This window comes from Ictidomys tridecemlineatus, chromosome Y (genome assembly GCF_052094955.1).
Source record: "Ictidomys tridecemlineatus isolate mIctTri1 chromosome Y, mIctTri1.hap1, whole genome shotgun sequence".
Classification (NCBI taxonomy): Eukaryota; Metazoa; Chordata; class Mammalia; order Rodentia; family Sciuridae; genus Ictidomys; species Ictidomys tridecemlineatus.
The window spans coordinates 2,089,742-2,111,601 of NC_135494.1; the positions used below are offsets into that span (position 1 = coordinate 2,089,742).

Sequence of the window (21,860 nt, forward strand, 5' to 3'; positions counted from 1 at the left end):
CAAAACACAGTCCAGGAGACACAAAAGCCTGTAGAGTCCACACAATGTTAGGTGATCCAACCTTGTAGCCTCCCTGGGACGTAAAGGCAACCTGTCTGCTCCTTTCACATTCTTACCTATATGAACCATTCCAGGGTCAGCTGAAAATGCAAGCTGATTTGGCACCTGAAAGAGGACCTCATGTTTAACAGAAGAGTCGGGTGTCATGAGGACAATGAGTGGGGAAGCAATGACAGACATGCCATTTTCCTCCCATGTGAAGGCTGAGTTCTGGAGGATGCTGCCGTAGTCCGGCTGCAGCAAAATAATGGGGGTAGGGGAGGTGGGGGGTGGGGGGTGATGAGCAACTTGTGTAGATTGATACAGCAGGAGTGGGAGCCTTTTATTGTAGGACAACAGAGGTATTTAACAGAGGTATTTATACATTCCACACAGCTTATCTTAATTAACATAAACTAGATACAGCAGTCAACCAATAAGAAATCTCCACACTTAATGGCTCCCTGGTGCCACCTCACAAACCACTCCCCCTGGCAAAATGCCAGGCACTATCCTGACTTGTTTACAGACTCTAACAGGCTGCTCCTGCCAAGGGGAGGGACACACACAGGTCTTGAACTGGGGATCAAGTCCCAGGCCACGTGGGTTGCAGATGTGATCTGGGCTCCTGCACAGACCTCTCAAAAACTCATTTCCAGGACAGTGACAATCCCAGGCCTAAGTCCCTCATCCTCATGATTCATTCGCCCTTGGGACCCAGAACAAGAAATATGGTGAGAAGTGGACCCAACTCTGCCCCAGATCTTCTTCCTGGCTGCTTGGGTGCATACAGCTTTGGACTCTGGCTTCTTCAAAGAATCGAGTAGGAAGGTGAGACCCAGACAGATGTCAGGTAGCCCTGCTATGACCAGCTTTCCCATGCCAGGACAGCCACAGAGGGCTTGGGGTTGAGGTGGGGCTGTCCTCTGGCAGCAAGGGCAGCACAACAGCTGAGACACAGGGGTTTCCCTGGAGGGGGATTTGGAGTGGGAGGAGAGGACTGAGACTCTGCTGCCCACCCCAGTGCCAGCTCATTCATACTAGATACCTGGGCAGAAAAGCACCCCGACGAATCCTGTCATCCCCCTTTTTCTAGTTTTAAAGTGAAAATTAGAGGGACGTGCCGAAGTCTGGCTAGGCACAATTCAGGAGCCACTTGTCAAAAGAAACTAACTTTATTTTTAGAACTACAAACGCCAAACAAAACAGCTCCTCAGGGAAAAAACCCTCAGAGCCCAACTGCCATCACCGGCTTCCACAAGCCTCTCACCCCCACACCAGCCTCTCAACCTCCCACAATCCTCCTGCTCTTGAGGCCGATTGGCTGGGTTGCGTGGGCGGAGCCAAAGAAGTCCCCCAATGAGCAGCTCCGTGGAGGAACCAATCAGCTAGATGTTGCTGGGGCCACTGTGAGCCAATCATCAGCTGGCAGTCTGAAGGGCAGGGAAACAGCCCAATGAACATCACCGCAGAGGAGCCAATCAGCTAGATGTTGCTGGGGCCGCTGTGAGCCAATCATCAGCCTGCAGCTGGAAGTTTGCTGGCAGCTGGAAGTTTGCTGGGGCCCCTTTGGCTGTGGCTCTCAACATCTCCCCCTCTCTGTTTAAACAACAAGTATGTGGCTTAGGGACCCTGCCTGCCTTAGGTTGTCCAATACTACATATAGTCCTTACCCGTCTTCGGATGAGCTGACCTCAGGGCGTCAGCCTCCTGTCTTAGGTTGGTACCATTGTAATTGGATCTTACCCATCATTGACTACCGGTCCAGTATACAGCCACACCTGTGGAGAGGTCTTTGTACCAGCGGGGGGGTGAGGTTTTTTGCCTCACCTCTGTTGGCCCCCAAATTTTAGCTGAATGATCATGACAAGCAGAAAGGAGGAAGATACACCAAGCCAATTGACGCCTCTTGTTGGAAAAATTGTACCACCAATGACACCATCAGCAAAAATACCCCAACACTACCACAAGTTGATGCACTAACAGATAGTTCACAATGCATACAAGTGAGTTCACAATGCATACAAGTGACACATAGTCTAGGCAAGTTCTGCAAGCAGTTCAGTGATGGCTATTGCAGAAGCTGTAGATTAGTTTTATCTTTGTCTTCACTGGCACTAGGATGAAGATAGGAATTCTGGCAATAATGGCTAAAGAAAAAATTATGTAACATTCCAGAAGGCACTAAAAGAAAACAATTTTCTTAACAATTTACATTATCTTGAAGAGAATTATTAAATATAATGAAAAGGAAAGGTGAAAGTAAACAAACAGATCTGTTAACCTCCTTTTTTGTTTACATATTAAAACAATTCTTAACAGTTATTTACCCAATTTAAATTAAACCATTTAAATCACGTGAATAGGCCTGGGGATGTGGCTCAATTGGTAGCACACTCGCCTGGCATGCGTGCGGCCTGGGTTCGATCCTCAGCACCACATACCAACAAAGATGTTGTGTCCGCCGAGAACTAAAAAATAAATATTAAAAAAAATTCTCTCTCTCTCCTTTCTCACTCTTTCTTTAAAAAAAAAATTTTAAAAATAAATAAATAAATAAATAAATCACGTGAATAAAAAAATATTTGCATCCTTTTTTTCATGAGTGCTCATCATATATGATATATGGACATATTTACGTTCAAACGTATAACACAAAACACAAGTGTGCACACATAATATAATACATACAACACATAACATAATAGTAAAGGCCTTATAACTTTTTAAAGGTAAAATCTCTATTGCAATGTTTAAAAACTCTATAGTCAAAAAAAAAAAATAGAACTGATCAGCAAAATATTAACCTAGGTCAGTATGAGCTCAAAAAAAACAAAATAGAACTTCATGATATGGGAAAGGGCAATAATAAAATAGATATTGAAAAAGGCATCCTGGTTCTGTCGCAGATGTAAGGATAGCCAAATTGGAGTTTTGGATATCAGCTATTATGGATTTGAGCTAAATCATCTTCTTTTTGGTCTATAGAAATCGCTTTAGTTAATCTCTCTGGAATCCAAATTGGCTGCTGTTCTCCCTGTGGAAACACACAAACAGACCCCCGACTCCAGACAATCACTGGGTCAGGATTTTAGTTAATCTCTCCGGAATCCAAATCGGCTACTGTTCTTCCTGTGGAAACACATAAACAGGCCCCCGACTCCAGACAATTACTAGGTCAGAACCTTGGTTAATCTCTCTGGAATCCAAATCGGCTGTTGTTCTTCCTGAGAAAACACAAAAACAGACCCCCGACTCCAGACAATTACTGGGTCAGGACCTTTCCATTGTCCTGTTAGAATATCTTTCAAAAGTACCTTGGGCTTATGTACATTTTTTGGACACATATGCCTTTCTGCAGCACTAAGTCCTGATGAATCCAAATTTAAAAAGTTTAGAGTAAAAAGGGTTATTTTAAGTTTATCTTTGGGGAATATATACCCCTTCCCAATTCCGTCTTTTTGCTTTAATAAGTACATTTTAATAGTTTGATGAGCTCTTTCAACTATGCCTTGTCCCTGTGGATTGTATGGGATTCCTGTTATATGAGTAATGCCAAATGATGAGCAAAATTGTTTAAAAGAAGTAGACGTATAACCAGGGGCATTATCTGTTTTTAACTGTTTTGGAATGCCCACAGTGGCAAAATTTTGTAAGCAATGAGCTATAACATCTTTAGTTTTTTCTCCGGCATGAAGGGAGCCCATCAAAAATCCAGAAGAAGTATCAACTGTAACATGCAAATATTTTAATTTTCCAAATTCTGGCAAGTGTGATAGGTCCATCTGCCAAATATGATTAGGTATCAATCCTCTAGGATTGACTCCAAGATTAACTTGTGGTAAAAAGGTCACACAATTTTGACATTGTTTTATTATTTGTCTAGCTTGTTCCTTAGTTATTTTAAAATGCTTTTGTAAAGTATTAGCATTGACATGGAATCTTTTATGAAAATTTATAGCTTCTTCTAGTGTAGAGAAAATATGTATGTCATGTGTAGTTTTATCTGCTAAATCATTGCCCATACTAAGGGCTCCAGGCAATCCTGTATGTGCCCTGATATGTCCTATAAAGAATGGATCTTTTCTGTCCCAGATTAGACTTTGTATAGTGGAAAACAAAGAGAAAACAGTAGAAGAAGGGGAAATCCTACCAGCATCTTCAAGGGATATTATAGCATTTAACTATATACTGACTATCAGAAAATAAATTAAATACCGAATCTTTAAACATCACAAAAGTTTGTAATACGATATTAAGCTCTACCTTTTGAGCTGATTGTTTGGGTACTAAAAATGTAAAAGTTTGATCAGGTGTAACTATTGCTGCTGTACCATTATTTGACCCATCAGTGAATATATTTGGAGCATTCATGATAGGTGTTTTTCTTGTCATTTTTGGAAAAATTACAGGATGCAATGACCAAAAAGACAATAAAGGATTAGATGGTAAGTGGTTATCAAATGAAACATTAGATTTGCACATGATTATTGCCCAAGTATTTAACTCATTAGCTAATTCATCAATTTGATTCATAGTATATGGAGTAATAATTTTATTGGGAGAAATTCCAAACACTCCCTTTGCTGCTTTTATTCCTTTGAGTATTAATTGTCCTACAGCCTCAGGATACCTAGTAAGAATAGTGTTAGGAGAATAAGATAAATGTATCCATAATAATGGACCTTTTTGCCAAAAATACTCCTGTAGGAATAAATTTTGTTGGTAGTACAATAAATAATAAAGGCAAACATATCAATTCTATCCAAATGCATATTTTCCATATATGTTTCAATGATTTTTAATGCCTTTCTTGCTTCAGGCATTAACATTCGGGGTGAATTTGGATCTGATGGACCTTTTAGGATATCAAATAAAGGTCCCAACTCTCCTGTTGGTATGCCTCGATAAGGCCTTATCCAATTTATGTCTCCTAATAACTTTTGAAAGTCATTAAGTGATTTGAGTTGATCTACTCATATTTGAATTTTTGGTGGACGGACCATGGTTGAGGATAATAGAACTCCTAAATAATTAATTGGAAAATTTAATTGTACTTTATCTATTGCTATATCTAGATTATAATTTTTTAATAAGTTTGTAAGTGTGGCATAACATTCTAGCAACGTGTTTTTAGCTTTGTGTGCTAATAATACATCATCCATATAATGAAATATTTGTAGTTCAGGATTTTGATTTCTAAGTGGCTGTATTACTTTGTTAACATAAATTTGACACATAGTTGGGCTGTTAGCCATCCCTTGAGGGAGTACTTTCCATTCATATCTCTGATCAGGACCTTCATGATTTAGTGCAGGGATAGTAAATGCAAAACGTGGACTATCTTCAGGATGAATTGGAATTGAAAAAAAACAATCTTTAATATCTATAACTAAAACATACCAAGTTTTTGGCAAAGCAGACAATTGAGGAATCCCCAATTGAGCAGGTCCCATAATGACCATTTCATTATTAATGGCTCTTAAATCTTGCAATAATCTCCATTTACCAGATTTCTTTTTGATGACAAAAAATGGGAGTATTATGGGGAGATACAGAAGGTTGTATATGTCCTTCCGCTAATTGTTGTTTGACCAGATCATGGGCTACTTGTATCTTTTCTTTAGTCAAGGGCCACTGAGGAACCCATACTGGTCTTTCTGATTTCCATGTAATTTTTATTGTCTCAGTGGCCCTTTGTGAAAATCCAACCCATGTCTGTCTGTTCCTTGATCTATTTGTCTTGGTGCTGCTATACCTTCTTGTTTTTCTAATCTTTTTCCTTTCCTAAAACCTTGTTTAGCCATAATAGTGGGTGCATTTTGATTGATATTATTTGTTAATGTCAAACCTAATTGATCTAGGACATCTCGTCCCCATAAATTTACGGGAAGATGATCCAATACATATGGCTGTATAGTTCCTTCACATCCTTCAGGATCCTTCCAATCTAATACCATTGCACTTCTATTGGTATTAGTCACCACTCCTAGGCCTCGAAGCGTTTGAGTGGCTTGTTGTAATGGCCAATGTTTTGGCCATTCTTGACAAGAGATAATGCTAAGGTCTGCACCTGTATCCAGTAGCCCATTAAATTCATGTCCTTGAATATTTAGTTTTAGCATGAGGCGAGAATCTAAATTTAAAGAAAGCATAGCCCAATCTACACCTGTGGAGCCTAATCCCTTGGAACCTCTTTCTACAGCATGACTGAAAAATTTATCATGTAGGCTTGGTATTATTAGTAACTGTGCTATTCTATCTCCTGGTGAAATTATTGATATACCCTTTGGAGAACTGGCTATAGTTTTTATTTCACCTTCATAATCAGGATCAATTATCCCAGGACTTATCAAAGTCCTTTTAGAGTAGAAGAGCTGCGTCCCAATAATAGGCCTACTGTTCCTTTGGGAAGAAGTCCTTTTACCCCTGTGGGAATGATTTGAACTTCCATCTCTGGAGTTAGTACTGATTTGGCGGAGGCACAGATGTCCAACCCTGCGCTCCCTCCGGTTTGTCTGATGAGGGATCTGATGTCCTGGGCACTGCCCTGATGGGGTTGCTGGGTTCCTCCAGTGCTCCGTATATTTGTGGTTTGGGGCCTCAGAGCATTGGGGCCCCCCTGTCCATTTTTTGGCAATGGAGCCCGATGCCTTTGTCCACAATATTGTGGATAAACACCTTGTCCTTGTTCGTTTTTTGATAATGGAGTACCCTCTATGGTGGTTTGAGAATGGCATTCATTAGCCCAATGTCTCCCTCTACTGCATCGTGGGCAAATACCCGGTATTCTACTTGTTTGATACCTAGTTTTGTTAAACCCTCCTCCTATGGGGCAATTCCTTTTAAAATGTCCTGTTTGTTGACAATTGTAGCATGTTCTTGGCCTGGCATCTAAAGCCTGTTTGACTGCAGCTGCCACAATTTGCCCTTGTTCATTAATGTCTCTGGCATCTAAAGCCTGTTTTACTGCAGCTGCCACAATTTGCCCTTGTTCATTAATGTCTCTGGCATCTAAAGCCTGTTTTACTGCAGCTGCCATGACTTGCTCTTGTTCATTAATGTCTCTGGCATCTAAAGCCTGTTTTACTGCAGCTGCCATGACTTGCTCTTGTTCATTAATGTCTCTACATAATTTAATATATGTGTTTAAATCTTCCTGTTTCCATGGTCTAATGATATCTCTGCACCAACGATTCGCTTGGTCATAAGCCAGTTGTTTTATTAATGGCATTGCTTGTTCTGTATTCCCAAAAACTCTGGTAGCTGTTTGAATAAGCCTATCTACAAATTCAGCGTAAGGTTCATTAGCTCCTTGTATTATCTTAGATAATTGACCTTGTAAACCTCCATGTCCTTGTAAAGTCTTCCATGCCGAAGTCTGGCTAGGCACATTTCAGGAGCCACTTGTCAAAAGAAACTAACTTTATTTTTAGAACTACAAACGCCAAACAAAACAGCTCCTCAGGGAAAAAACCCTCAGAGCCCAACTGCCACTACCGGCTTCCACAAGCCTCTCACCCCCACACCAGCCTCTCAACCTCCCACAATCCTCCTGCTCTTGAGGCCGATTGGCTGGGTTGCGTGGGCAGAGCCAAAGAAGTCCCCCAATGAGCAGCTCCGTAAAGGAGCCAATCAGCTAGATGTTGCTGGGGCCGCTGTGAGCCAATCATCAGCTGGCAGTCTGAAGGGCAGGGAAACAGCCCAATGAACATCACCGCAGAGGAGCCAATCAGCTAGATGTTGCTGGGGCCGCTGTGAGCCGATCATCAGCTGGCAGTCTGAAGGGCAGGGAAACAGCCCAGTGAACATCACTGCAGAGGAGCCAATCAGCTAGACGTTGCTGGGGCCAGCAGGGACGGGTGCATGGGACCTGTCTTGGCCTGGAGGAAGCTCAGACTACATAGGGACTCGAGGAGTCAGACAGCTGGACAGGCTCCTGGCTCCATCAGTGGCCCTTGTGATGGGTGTGTCTCTCCAGAGGCTTGGTTTCCTTCTGTTTGAAGGGGCAGGGGTCAGAGGAGGAGGTGGTCACACACACGTTGCTGTGCTGCTCTGGCTGAGGACACCAGAACTGTGCAAATAACCATGCTCTGCCCAGGGTTGTCTCCTACCTTGGGCTTGGTCAGAGAGACTTGGATGGCTTCAGTCTCAGGCCTCCTGGTTTCCAAGCTAAATGACTTGTGGCCTCTTCCACTTGTTGTCAGGTGATGCTTGGGACCCTTTTCCACATAGAGGGTCACATGTGGTCACTGTTGAATGATGACAGCTGTAGAGCAATGAGTCGCGAGGATGAGGAAACTGGCCCATGGTTCTGAGGAAGGCCCTGTGAACACCCAACCTTCCTCACAGTCTCCTGGCCTGCAAGTCAAAGCCCTGTCAGTGGAAGAAGCTCCTCACACAAGGTCAGGTGCACCCTCTTCCACAGCAGCAGGTGAAGCTGGGGCTTAAGGAGCTCCAATGAGTCCTTCCAGCTCTGATGAGGTGGGAAAACTGGGAGCCTCTTCCTGGGATCCCAGGAAGGTTATGAAAAGGGCACATGGCCCCATCCCTCAACCCTGACAGCCCTTTCCCAGATCCTCTCATTCTCATGAGCCAGGGAAACCTTTAATTTTCATAACTAGTTGATGCTGTAGTTGGACATGATACTAAAATGTGTCCTCTAGAGCTTTGGAGTTGTTCTGTAACCTCACTTGCAGTGGAAGCAGAAATGAGAGTCAGACTCCATCCTTCCTCCTGCATTAAGAAATCCTGCAGGAGGAGTGAGAAGGGCGCCCCCTGCCTGGCTCCTGTGGGATCAAACGATTGCTCTGCTCTCAGCATTCATGTTAGCCTCAGACTGTGTCACTTGAGCAGGGAGCAGAGATGGGACCCCAGATTCCCCAGGATTAAGAAGTGCTGGGTGTTTGCCCAGAGCATGTGGATAACCTCGGGAAAACAGGGGAGATAAAATAACACAGCCGGACTCAGTGAGACCTAGTCTGTGGGAGGCCAAACTACCATGTAGCTGTTTCTGTCTCCCCTCTGATGTGTGTGACATCATCATTGGTCACCCTGTGATCTGGTTGCCTATGTAACCTAAAGAATGACCAATCTTTAGTGTTGTGTGACGGTGTCCTCGTGCATGGGTGTGCCTTCCTATATCATCATGGGTGAAGCTATGCTCCTGTGTTCCTTTGTAGTATTACCTTTGCCCTCTTTGGAATAGAATGTTCCATGGAGATGCCTTTTGTGTGTCCCCTTCTCTTGCTCTCCCCTTGGGAGTGTTATTCCTGGATGTCAGTCAACCTGCTGACACAGACGTTGCCGAAGTCTGGCTAGGCACAATTCAGGAGCCACTTGTCAAAAGAAACTAACTTTATTTTTAGAACTACAAACGCCAAACAAAACAGCTCCTCAGGGAAAAAACCCTCAGAGCCCAACAGCCACCACCAGCTCCCACAAGCCTCTCACCCCCACACCAGCCTCTCAACCTCCCACAATCCTCCTGCTCTTGAGGCCAATTGGCTGGGTTGCGTGGGCAGAGCCAAAGAAGTCCCCCAATGAGCAGCTCCGTGGAGGAGCCAATCAGCTAGATGTTGCTGGGGCCACTGTGAGCCAATCATCAGCTGGCAGTCTGAAGGGCAGGGAAACAGCCCAATGAACATCACCGCAGAGGAGCCAATCAGCTAGATGTTGCTAAGGCCACTGTGAGCCAATCATCAGCTGGCAGTCTGAAGGGCAGGGAAGCAGCCCAATGAACATCACCGCAGAGGAGCCAATCAGCTAGATGTTGCTGGGGCCTCTGTGAGCCAATCATCAGCCGGCAGCTGGAAGTTTGCTGGCAGCTGGAAGTTTGCTGGGGCCCCTTTGGCTGTGGCTCTCAACAGATGTCAGGAAGCTAGACTCAGCCCCCTAAAACCTGACCCTTTGCCTCATTTGAATGACTTCTCCTTAATAAAATGGTTCAACACATTCTCTCTCTCTCTCTCTCATCATAAGGTCAGAGGAGCTCTCACAGCACCCCCATAGAAAAAGGTATTTCTGTCTCTATGTGGTTATTTTGCCCAGCCCAGTTAGTTCAGTTCTCCTGTAGCCAGACTCAGTGAGACCCAGTGTGTGGGAGGCCAAATTAGCATGTGACTCTGTCTCCCCTTCTGATTGGTGTGGCCTCATCATTGTTCACTCTATGATCTGGTTGCCTAACTAACCCAGATGATAGCGCCAATCTTTGGAGTCCTGTGGCTGTGTCCTCCTGCATAGGAGAGCCTTCCTACATCCCTGTGGGTCGAGCTATGCTCACCTGTCCCTTTGTGATATTACCCCTTGTCCTGTTTTGGATATGACTTTTGTGTGTCCCCTTCTCTTGCTCTGCCCTTGAGTGTGGCCTTACGAGATGTCAGCCAGCAAAAATTAACAATTAGCATTTTTGAAAATTATTCTCAGGAAACACCTTAAAGAGTAGCAGAAATATCTGAGGGGTTCAAAATTCAGAATTCATTTTTTAATTCCTCAATCATTTTATTATGGAGTCTTTAGAATTCCTTTTATAGTCTGTATACTAGGAAATGATTAAATATGTAATGTGAAATGTTTTCTCCTGCTAAGCAAGTTGTTTTTTAAAAAAAATAAATATTTTCACATGTATGGCTGCTAATCTTACTGGAGTGAGATGGTATCTTAGGGTGGTTTTGATTTCAATTTCTGGGGAGAAGATGGCAGTGAATAGAGTGCATCACCCCCTTGTACTTCATCACTGCACAGGTGAATAACGAGGTACAACGGCCAAAAGCTATCTTGTTAGGAAATTTCCATCAAAATTGGGGTGCACCGAAACCTAGAGGAAGGATTTCCATCACCGAGGACCGGTTACTGGGTCACAACCACAAGTGAACTGTGCGACCGGAGATCTAGTGTGATTTCTTAAATGCTGTTCAAAGGGACCTGGAAAGTTGAAAGTCTTACTACAATTTTTAAAGAGAGTAAAAGGATCTTCCCAGATATGAATTCGCTACATATTTGAGGACAACTCTGAAAGCTGAATACTGCCCCACATGGCTTATCCTCAGTATTTTCTACAGTATGCGTCCTTTCATACAACTGAACAAAACTAGAACAGCTAAACCCTTTATATTTCTTACTTGCATAGGATTTATACTTTTTATTCCAAAAGAATCTTCCCAGTCCTTAGTAAAATACTGAGAAAACTAGAAGATTTCCCACGTTTCTCACACTCACAGGGCTTCTCTCCGTGAGGGTTTTCATATATGAAAATGAAAACAGGGCTGGATGAAAAGCTGACAGGATGTACAAAATCCCCCACAAACTGTTTTTGTTTTTTTTTCAATGTGATTAAAATGGCTTTGAAGACAACAGGGGAAATGGAAAGATTTGTGATATTTTTTACATTTAAAGAGTTATTCAGTTGGATGTGGTGGTGTTTGCCTTTAATTACTGAGACTTGAGAGCCAGATTCTGAAGGATCAATGTTGGAGGACCTAAGGAAGACCCTAAGAAACTCAGCAAGTCCCTGTCTCAAAATAAAAAGTAACTAGAATGTAGCTCAGTGTAGACCACAACCAGACATAATCCCCAGTCTGTCTCTCTCTCTCTCCCTCTCCCTCTCTCTCTCTCTCTCTCTCTCTCACACACACACACACACACACACACTTTCAGCAGTGTGAGCCCTTTCTTGTCTTTGAGGATGACATGAAATATTGATTTACCAGGTTTTACATTCAAAGGATTTTTCTCCAATAACGTCCTACATGTATATGAGTGAAGCAGTAATAACAGAAAAGTTTACCAATTGTTTTCATGCATACAATTCCTCTGCAGTATCTGTTCTTTCACGTGTATGAAGCAGACAGGATGTGGCAAAAGCTTTTCCACATTGTTGACATTCATAGGGCTTTTCTCTGGTATGTATTCTTCCATGTCTGTGAAGATGAGAAGATCTAGCAAAGGCTTTGCCACACTGCTTACATTCATAGACCTTCTCTCCATTATGTGTTCTTCCATGAATCTGAAGGGAACTGGATGTAGCAAAGGCTTTGCCACACTGCTTACATTCATAGAGCTTCTCTCTAGTATGTATTATTTCATGTTTGTGAAGGTGAGAGGACTGAGTGAAGGCTTTCCCACACTGCTTACACTGATAGGGCTTCTCTCCAGTGTGCATTCTTCCATGAATCTGAAGGGAACGGGATGTAGAAAAGGCTTTGCCACACTGCTTACATGCATAGGGCTTCTCTCCAGTGTGCATTCTTCCATGAATCTGAAGGGAACCAGATGTAGCAAAGGCTTTGCCACACTGCTTACAATCATAGGGCTTCTCTCCAGTATGAGTTCGTTCATGTATCTGAAGGAAAGAGGCAGTAGTGAAGGCTTTGCCACACTGCTTACATTCATAGGGCTTCTCTCCAGTGTGCATTCTTCCATGAATCTGAAGGGAACGGGATGTAGAAAAGGCTTTGCCACACTGCTTACATGCATAGGGCTTCTCTCCAGTGTGCATTCTTCCATGAATCTGAAGGGAACCAGATGTAGCAAAGGCTTTGCCACACTGCTTACAATCATAGGGCTTCTCTCCAGTATGAGTTTTTTCATGTGATTGAAGGTGACTGTATCTAGAAAAGGCTTTCCCACACTGCTTACAATCATAGGGTTTTGCTCCAGTATGAATTTTCTCATGTGTGTGACGGCTAGAGGACCGAGTGAAGGCTTTCCCACACTGCTTACATTCATAGGGCTTCTCTCCAGTATGAGTCGTTTCATGTGCGTGAAGGTGACTGGATCTAGAAAAGGCTTTGCCACACTGCTTACAATCATAGGGTTTTGCTCCAGTATGAGTTTTTTCATGTGTGTGAAGCTTAGTGGACTTAGTGAAGGCTTCCCCACACTGCTTACATTCATAGGGCTTCTCTCTAGTATGTGTTCTTCCATGTCTGTGAAGGTGACTGGATCTAGAAAAGGTTTTTCCACACTGCTTACATGCATAGGGCTTCTCCTCAGTATGCATTCTCTGATGTATTTGAAGTAAACTGGGATAATCAAAGTTTTTCCCACATATCTTACATTTGAAATGTGCATCCCCTGTGTGTGTGATCCTGTGCCTTTGAAGACTTGTCTGTGAAATACAGGTCTGAACACCTTGTTGACATTCATAGAGTTTCTCTCCAGAATGAGTTCTTTCATGTCTTCTAAATAAAGAGGAGAAATGAAAGGCTTTCCCACATGTGTCCCATTGAAAAAGTTTACCTCCACTGTGTGTTATCATGTGTCTTTGAACACCAGTGGGATAAGAAGAGGCTTCACCACATTGTTGCCATTCATTGGATTGCTCCCCAGTATTAGTTTCTTCATGTCTTTCAATGTCATTGGAAAAACTGATGACTTTCCCACATACTGTACTTTCATAAGGTCCATCTACCCTTTGTATTAACATTTGTGTGTGAACGCTTTTGAGAGAAACCAGAGATTTCCTATATTGTTTCAATTCACATGGCTTCTCTTCACATTCCTCATGCTTGTAGTATTTGTGTCCAGAGTGAGATGTGATCTGCCTATGAAGGAATGAAGGTCATATGAAGTCTTTTGCACACATAATGAAGTCACATAGATTTACTCTATTAAAACTTTTCTTTGTTCAATAAAGAATTGGAATTGATTTGAAGGTTTCCCCCACACTATTCTGTGCTTTTGAAGTTTACCATGACTTCTTTGAAGAAGTGACCAACACATAATCAATGCTTAATTCATTCACAATTTTGTATGTATTTATAGATCCTTACATTACTACCAACATCAGGTAAAGGCTAGGTTTTCTGAGTTGTTCAACTTGCCTGAAAATAAAGAGATTGAAAGAAAACAATCCTTTGCAACACAGCTTCTCTGTGGCTATTATCCAAATAGTGATATTCACATATGCAATTTTATAGTACTTTTTGCATGTCAAATACTTTGAAAAGACTGAATATCTGTTACAGCTAAGTATATATTTCTGGTAAAAATATTATAAGAATTAATACATTTCATATTATGCATACTTTTTCAGTTGGTTTGCTTTAAAAATTATATGACAGTTCTCAGATTCCCTCACGAATTCCTCTTGTGAGTACAGTTACCTTACAATGCTTCCAGAGTTTTCAATCTGATATTCAGTGGTCTTATCTTCCCACCTGTTTCCTAAAATGAGAGAACAGAACAATCTTTATGAATATTTAGGAGCTAGAAATGTTTTGCCAAATCCTAGGTGCCATTTATGCTGCAATAGTTCACCAACTGATTCCCTTTTCACCTTCTACATAAATGACCAAAATAAACATGAATTCTCTATTTGATTAATTTTAAAAACATCATTATTACCTATAGAAGCCAGGTTTCTGAGGACTTCCAGCATCACATCTCTGTAAAGGTTCTTCTGGGAAGGATCCAGCAAAGTCCACTCCTCCTGGGTGAAGTTCACTGCCACATCCTCAAAGGTAACTGAGATCTGAAATATCCCACAAATGTATAGTGGAGGTCAGGAGAGATTGACAGCATGAGAAATCTATACTCAACATGTGTGATGTTCACATGATTCCCTGGCCTCTTGATTCATTCCATGATTTAATCCAACAAATCTTTACTGTACTCAATTTTTTACACCCATTCCAACACTAGAAATTGGCTACTCAGAAGGCAAACATCCTTTTTCAGTGTTTTATACCCTTCCTTTGGTGAGTTCACAGGAAGTGAGACGGGCTCCCAGATCACTCCTAACTTCTTTATTGGTTGCACCTCTATTACATGTCCTAGAAACATCCTGTGTGGTACAGAGCTAATATAAGCAATTCAGATAGTACTTATCTTTAGAAAAGAAAGGTGATGAGTAGGAAATTGCAGGAATCATGAAACTAAGCATTTGAGAGAGATTCTGCAAACTACTGTGGCTCCCTGTACCTACAAGGTTAATATAAACAACATGGTACTTACTGATGTCTTGTTTCCTCTGAAAGTCTATCAGTCCATACTTAAAGAAATGCCTAGAACCAGCCCACACCCACACCCTCTGGTAAAAGGGTCAATAAGGAGATGCCTTCATAGACAACATTTAGACAACCTTTCACACAGGTTGTCACAATGTGGTAACTCTCTTTGAGTTCATCCTGTGTGATTATACAGAGAACAATTAGAACTTTGCAGGTGCTTTACTCAAGAACAAATTTAGTCAACTAGCTTACTATTAAGTGACAAAAACAAACATAAGTTCTCTATTTGATTAACTTATTTATTAATGAACACAACAATTTGATAATTTCCTGTGGTTACTGTCAAAGCAAAATGGGGTAAGTGCAAAGATGGCACATGTCTTAGAAATAACTCAATGACCCAAAAATGTCACCTTGTCCAAATAAGAATCTTACAAAGTTTTATATCTCTCAAAAAATCTTCTTAATAAACAGCAGGCACTACATTTCTAAGTCTCATAGTAAAAATAAATGTCCAATGATTGTCAAACTGTTCTTAACAGCAGCCAGTTCACTACTATAATGTACAGTCATGAGACACATGCCAATGCTCCGCTCAAGGACATTTTGATCACGGTTGGGTCACATGTGCAATGGTTGTCTGTTGTGAAAAAGATTCATGGTGCCTGAAGCAAAGGTGGTGCAAACAAACATAAAGCAAAAGCTCTTCCAGAGTGTGGTAAAGTAACAAGTTTGTAGCCCAGAATTCTAAACTATCCTACACAATCTGGGTGTAAAAAAGGCCACCATTCACATCTGTAAGCATGTTATTTTTTTTAAAACTTTTTTTTTTTTTTTAGAGAGGAGAGAGAGGGAGAGAGAGAGAGAGAGAGAGAGAGAGATTTTTTTAATATTTATTTTTTAGTTCTCGGCAGATACAATATCTTTGTTGGTATGTGGTGCTGAGGCTCGAACCCAGGCCGCACGCATGCCAGCCAAGCACGCTACCGCTTGAGCCACATCCCCAGCCCTGTAAGCATGTTATGATGTCTGCACAGTGATGGAACTGGCAAAAAGAAAATGTCCCTGCCACTGACACAGAACCTTACTCAAGAACTGAAAACATACAGAACCGCCCAAAACAAGGAAGAATCCACAATTACACTTAGAGACATCAGCCCAACTCTGTCAGGACAATGATGCAGGCAGGAGGGCTTCATGGGTCTTCAAGCAAATGGGAAGCACACTGAGGTCTCAGGGTCACAGCAACACTGCACAGGACATAAACCACACCCCTACAAGTGCACCACCAGTGAAATCCCATGTATGCTCAAAAAACATGAGAGCTAAAGCAGAAATCAGATCAGAAGCAGCTGAAAAGCCTCCAGGGAAGGGGACGTGAAACACAAGACTCTAAACAGACACAGGACAAAGAGGGGACTCAAGAGAAAAGGTGACCATTTTGAAGGAAAAAATGTAAAAGTCCATCACAGGAAATTCTTAGAGAACACCAGAGGTGGTGCTGTATTGCTTTCTAAGTCATCCAACGCACATTTCAGAAAAGAAGAGCTAAAAGCAATCATTGAAACTGTCACTTCAGAAAAACAGACAAAGAAGGGCAAGGTAAACCTAAATTACCCACAGGAAGGTAACAGAAGGTGTGGATAAAACCACAACCTGGAAATCCGCAGTCTACAATATCAAGTTCTTCGTGAACATCAGCATCACTGATACACTGACATAAGGCTAAGAATACAGAAGACAGGGACTGGGGTTATGGCTCAGTGGAAGAGTGCTTGCCTACTGCTTAGGAGAAACTGGGTTCAATCCTCACTGACACATAAAAAGAAAAAAGTGTAAAATATACAATAACATTAAAGAAAAAATCAAAGAGGACTGAAAACCTAGTAACACATTTAAAAGTATCATCATCAACAATGCATTGGGACTTCAAGATTATCATAAACGTGCTTCGTACAAATTAGACAACTTGCAAAAACTGGACCATTTATTTGAGAGAGACAATTTCCTATAACTTACACACAAGGGGAAATACACAAAACAGATGAGCCCATGACTACTGAAAAAAACAGACTCAATAACTAATTACTACCCAAAAAGGCAAGGCAAGGGCCTTACATCTCAAACAGGCTTCCATGAGACACTTAAGAACTGCCACCAATTTTCTACTTTTTTTCCAGAACATAGAAGCGGAGTTAACACCTCCTAATTCTTTCTGAGGCATAAGTTACCATATTATCCAAATTAAATAGATAAAGAAAAGTATTTTTTGAGAGAGAGAGAGAGAGAGAGAGAGAGAGAGAGAGAGAGAGAGAGAGAGAAAATGTACAATCATAAATGTAAAAAACTGTACACTCCAGGTGTCTATGCAAATGATGGGGAAATTATGGACACAGGAACACTGAATACAGTGACTACAGCAGCCATATCCAGAAGTGCCCAAAGCTAGATTCAAGGAAGATACACCTTGCAATACTGAATGGACAAGCTGCAGTTTACCCACACCAAAGAAAATCACCCAGAAAATGAGCTCTGCAGCCTGGAATGATACAGCACCCTTAAAGACAGACTGGTAAGAGAGAGAAGCCAGTTTGAAATGGCAAAGTGCAGTAAGATTCCAAGTCAAAAACATTTGGAAAAGACAACATTATAGATGCATTAGCAGAACTGATGGGTACCAGGGACTCATGGAGCATAGAGGGAGGGAGCAATGAGGAGGAGTGATTGACAGGGGGAACACAAAATTCCTGGAGCAGTGAAACTCTTCTGTACGACATTATCTTGTAAACTACGTAACACACACAATCACATCACACAGAGGAGGAACACTAAGGTAAAGAATGAACTTTGGCTTATCATAACATGTTGCTTCATCCATTCTCCTTATCAAATGTTCAACAATGGTTTAGTAACCAACAAACACCCTACACCAATGCAATATGTTGAAAACAGTGGAGACTATCAGCTGGAGAGAAGGGGTATTCGATTCTATGAGTAATGCCACATTTAATTGTCACTTTGATTGGATTAAAAGATGCCAATGATTAATGACCTTATGGGTGTGTCTATAAATGATTGGCATGTGGAACAGTGAACCAAACTGGAGATCCTCCTTAAGCTAGGCAGCACCATCTAATAGGACGGTGGCTTGGGTGAACAAAAGTTGGAAGAAGAAGGAAGAAGCAGCAGACCAAGCTCCTTTCTTCTCCAATTTGTTCTTGATGGCTGCTGCAGTGGCCTGAGGATATCAGACTCTGCCTCCTTCAGTCTCCCAAAGTGGACTCTGCCAGTGATTCTCCAGGGAGTTTCCAGAACCTGTGGTCTGGACCAGAGCAGCACCATTGATCCCTCTTGTTCTGCGGCTTCAGCCTCTTGGACTCTGCAGCCAGCACTCCTAAAACTCTCCAGCTGCAGATGGCCACTGTGGACATCCAGCTTTGGGTCAAGTAGGCCAATCTAAAAGTCCCCTTTCATAATCATACTTCCTCTTGATGCTGTTTCTCTAGAGAACACTGACTAATATACTATGTAAGTCAAAAATTGCTCTGAAAAAAAATAAAGTTTATATCATAAAGAAGTGAATAAACTACCAAGCCATGAAGTTTTACAAACATATACATGAGAAACAATTTTATATGCTAAATACCATTTTCATAATAATGCAAAAATAAAGCAAAGAGGAAGAGTCAGAGTAACAAATTTCAAAACTATGGACAAAAGCAAGGAAACTGATTTTCAATACTATTACCATCTTGAAAGAAATTGGATGATAAGTCTTCAAAAGTCATTGTGTGGTCACATACACAAAGTGTTAAGTTTTGCTATGCTTAGCAAAAACAAAGGGGTACTGTGAGAAACTATGAACTCTTTGAATTGTGTGCTTGTTGCCATCTTAAGAAGATAGAAGAATGTTCTGCTAAGTTTAAAATATATATATTTTTGTGCTTGCCAGGAAATAACTAACTACAAGTAGTATAATAAGAAGTATAGAGCACTGTGACCAATAACAAAGTTATGCTGAGAATGTTTATCCATGCTGGAAAAGATTAAGGTGCCAAGAGAATGTGTTTCTTTTTTGCTATATAAAAGAAGAAGGGAAAAAAATAAAGAGGTGCTCATTCCTACTCTGTGTGTGTGTGTGTGTGTGTGTGTGTGTGTGTGTGTGTGTGTGTGTGTGTCTTTCAGCATCTCTGCTGTTACCGCCTGATCAGGAACTACAGATTGTCAGCAGGGTCTGACAAGTCATTCCAACTGCTGGTGTGGTGGTGTGCACCTGTAACTTCAGCCAATAGGGAGGTCAAGGCAGGGAAATGGAAAGTTGGAGGCCAGTCTCACCAACTTAGCAAGACACTCAGAAATTTAGTGAGACTGGTCTTCATTAAAAATTAAAAGAGGGTACTGGGATTGGAGCTGAGTGGCAGAGCACTTGCTAGCATGTTGTGAGGAAAGGGGTATGATCCTCAGCACCACAGAAAAATTAAAAAAAAAAAAAAAGGTATTCTGTCCATCTATATCTATACAAAATATAAAAAAATAATAAATGCAAGGCTGAGGATGTGCTCAGTGGAAGTGACTGTAGGTTTATTACCCAGTAAAACACCTGCCCACCACCAGAATGCTGCTCACAAATTGAAATTCATTTCTGGAGGAGAACTAAGCATGAGCAAGTCCATGGCATCAATCCCCAGCACTCAATAAGTAAGCAAATAAATAAAAAACAGTCTACAACACTAATTCTCTTGGGCTGGAGAGTAGCTCGGTAGTAGAAAACTTGCCAAGCATGTATGTGGCCCTCGGATCAATCTCCAGCAGGCCACACACACACACACACACACAAAAAAAAAAAATACATGTAATGAGAGATAAAAATGATTATAATACAAAAGGTACACAATTAGAGGCATAAAATACAACAAAATCAATGGAAAGACAACACACTTTCTCACAAGGGAGATTGAATGTTTCCATAATCTACACTCTCTAAAAAAACACTGAGCATTTCAATAAATTCTGTGAAATTTAGGGCATGGTTTACTGTATTTTGGAGGTAAACATAAGAAAAACTACATCTAAAAATAAAAATAGTATTGTTGGGGGCTGGGGATGTGGCTCAAGCGGTAGTCCGCTTGCCTGGCATGTGTGCGGCCTGGGTTCGATCCTCAGCACCACGTACAAACAAAGTTGTTGTGTCCACCGAAAACTGAAATATTAAAAATACTCTCTCTCTCTCTTTAAAAAAAAAAAGAAAACAATAGTAGGGTTGGGATTTTGGATCAGCAGTAGAGTGCTTACCTAGCACATGAGAGGCCCTAGGTTTGATCTGTTAAGGTCGGGTGAGCGTCAGAGAAAGAGACCACCAAAAGACTGTCTCATGCAACAGCAGAGGGTTTATTGGGGGTCCAGCATGCTGGGGCTCAGAGCTCACTTGAGAGGAGCTGAGAGCCCCAAGAACAACTTAAGAAGAGCTTATATACATTGTTTGAACTGGGGAGTCCATGTGTATACAGGTCAGGGAATGCGGGAGGGGTTGTTTGTACAGAGCAACCAGATGGTCAGGAGACTTTTCTCAACATACATTTAACGGTTTTTCCGGGAATTGTTTTGACACCCACATAAATTTCAGGTTTCAGGAAAACAGAACTTCAACCAAGAAAACAAACTTAACCTTTACATTCTTAACCTTTCAGATCCTCAGCACCACATAAAAATAAATAAATAGGCATTTTGTCAGACTACAGCAACAACAAAAAAATAGTTTTCAAAAAATTGAAAATAATAGACTGTATCTAAGACCAGCCAAAATGTTGTACAGGACAGAGAGAGTAGAGAGGGCATTTATGCTGATCCCAAATTTCATAAGATAAAAGGCCAGCTCCCAAAGGGTTGGCCCTAGGAGGAGGCACTTAGGAGGGAACAGGAATCAGGTGACATACTGGGAGTGCTCTTGAGGGGATCAGCACCCTTATTTAGACAGACGTATTGCTCCTTTCCAGAAAACGAGTGTCATTTAATATTTCACTAATATTCAGCGATTAAATGATCATAATTGGGTATTTCAGGTATTGTCAAAATTGTCCTTAAATTTTACAATGACGAGGGAGTGATGGTGCACACCTGTAACCCAGCGGTTCACGAGTCTGAGGCACTAGGCGATGTAGCAAGACTCTGTACCAAAACAAAGAATGTAAAAGGGGCTGGTGGATAAGCAACTCTGGGTTGCATTCTTTTTTTTTTTTTTTATGTTGGAAGTATATAACTTGATCATTTTGTTTTGTTTTGTTTTTAATTTTTGCCTTTAGTCTCAGAGGAGACTTTGGATTTGGACTTTGTAGCAAATCTGCTACCACTAAGACTAAGGGGACACTTGTAGATAGACTAAATGCATTTCTTTTTTCTTTTTTCTTTTTTTTTTTTTTTTGAGAGTGAGAGAGGGGAGAGAGAGAGAGAGAGAGAATTTTTAATATTTATTTTTTAGTTCTCGGCAGACACAACATCTTTGTTGGTATGTGGTGCTGAGGATCGAACCCGGGCCGCATGCATGCCAGGCGAGTGCGCTACCGCTTGAGCCACATCCCCAGCCCCTGGGTTCCATTCTTGATACCAAAAAACCACACAGTTAACATGAACCTGCCAAGTCCAGATAACAACAGTGAAAAAATGTCATCCTTTGTCAAATTCATCACCTTGTGAAGGACAGTTACTAGTTTTCATGAAATCACATTCATAAATTTATCCACCACTATTTTTGTAGTATTGGACTCAAATTCTGCAGCAATAATGCAAAACAGAGTTTCTCTGTATCTTACGTGGCATTTTGGAATCTAGGGTTGGATTTCAATTTGAAATCACTGAAAAGACAAGACTGAATCT

At 41.5% G+C, this 21,860-nt stretch overlaps 1 protein-coding gene across 1 annotated transcript in view; it reads right to left on the bottom strand.

Annotated features, from left to right (window-relative positions):
- Window positions 1-361: 361 nt before the first annotated feature.
- The window catches only part of LOC144371972 (uncharacterized), a 30,656-nt gene continuing 9,157 nt past the window's right edge, over window positions 362-21,860 (bottom strand). Inside the window, exons 3-5 of the mRNA XM_078035332.1 lie at window positions 14,386-14,512; window positions 14,145-14,205; window positions 362-13,583 (exon numbers count right to left, since the gene is read on the bottom strand). Coding sequence (XP_077891458.1) covers window positions 11,834-13,583; window positions 14,145-14,205; window positions 14,386-14,512 — 1,938 coding nt within the window. The 3' untranslated portion in view covers window positions 362-11,833. The remainder of the gene's footprint in view (window positions 13,584-14,144; window positions 14,206-14,385; window positions 14,513-21,860) is intronic.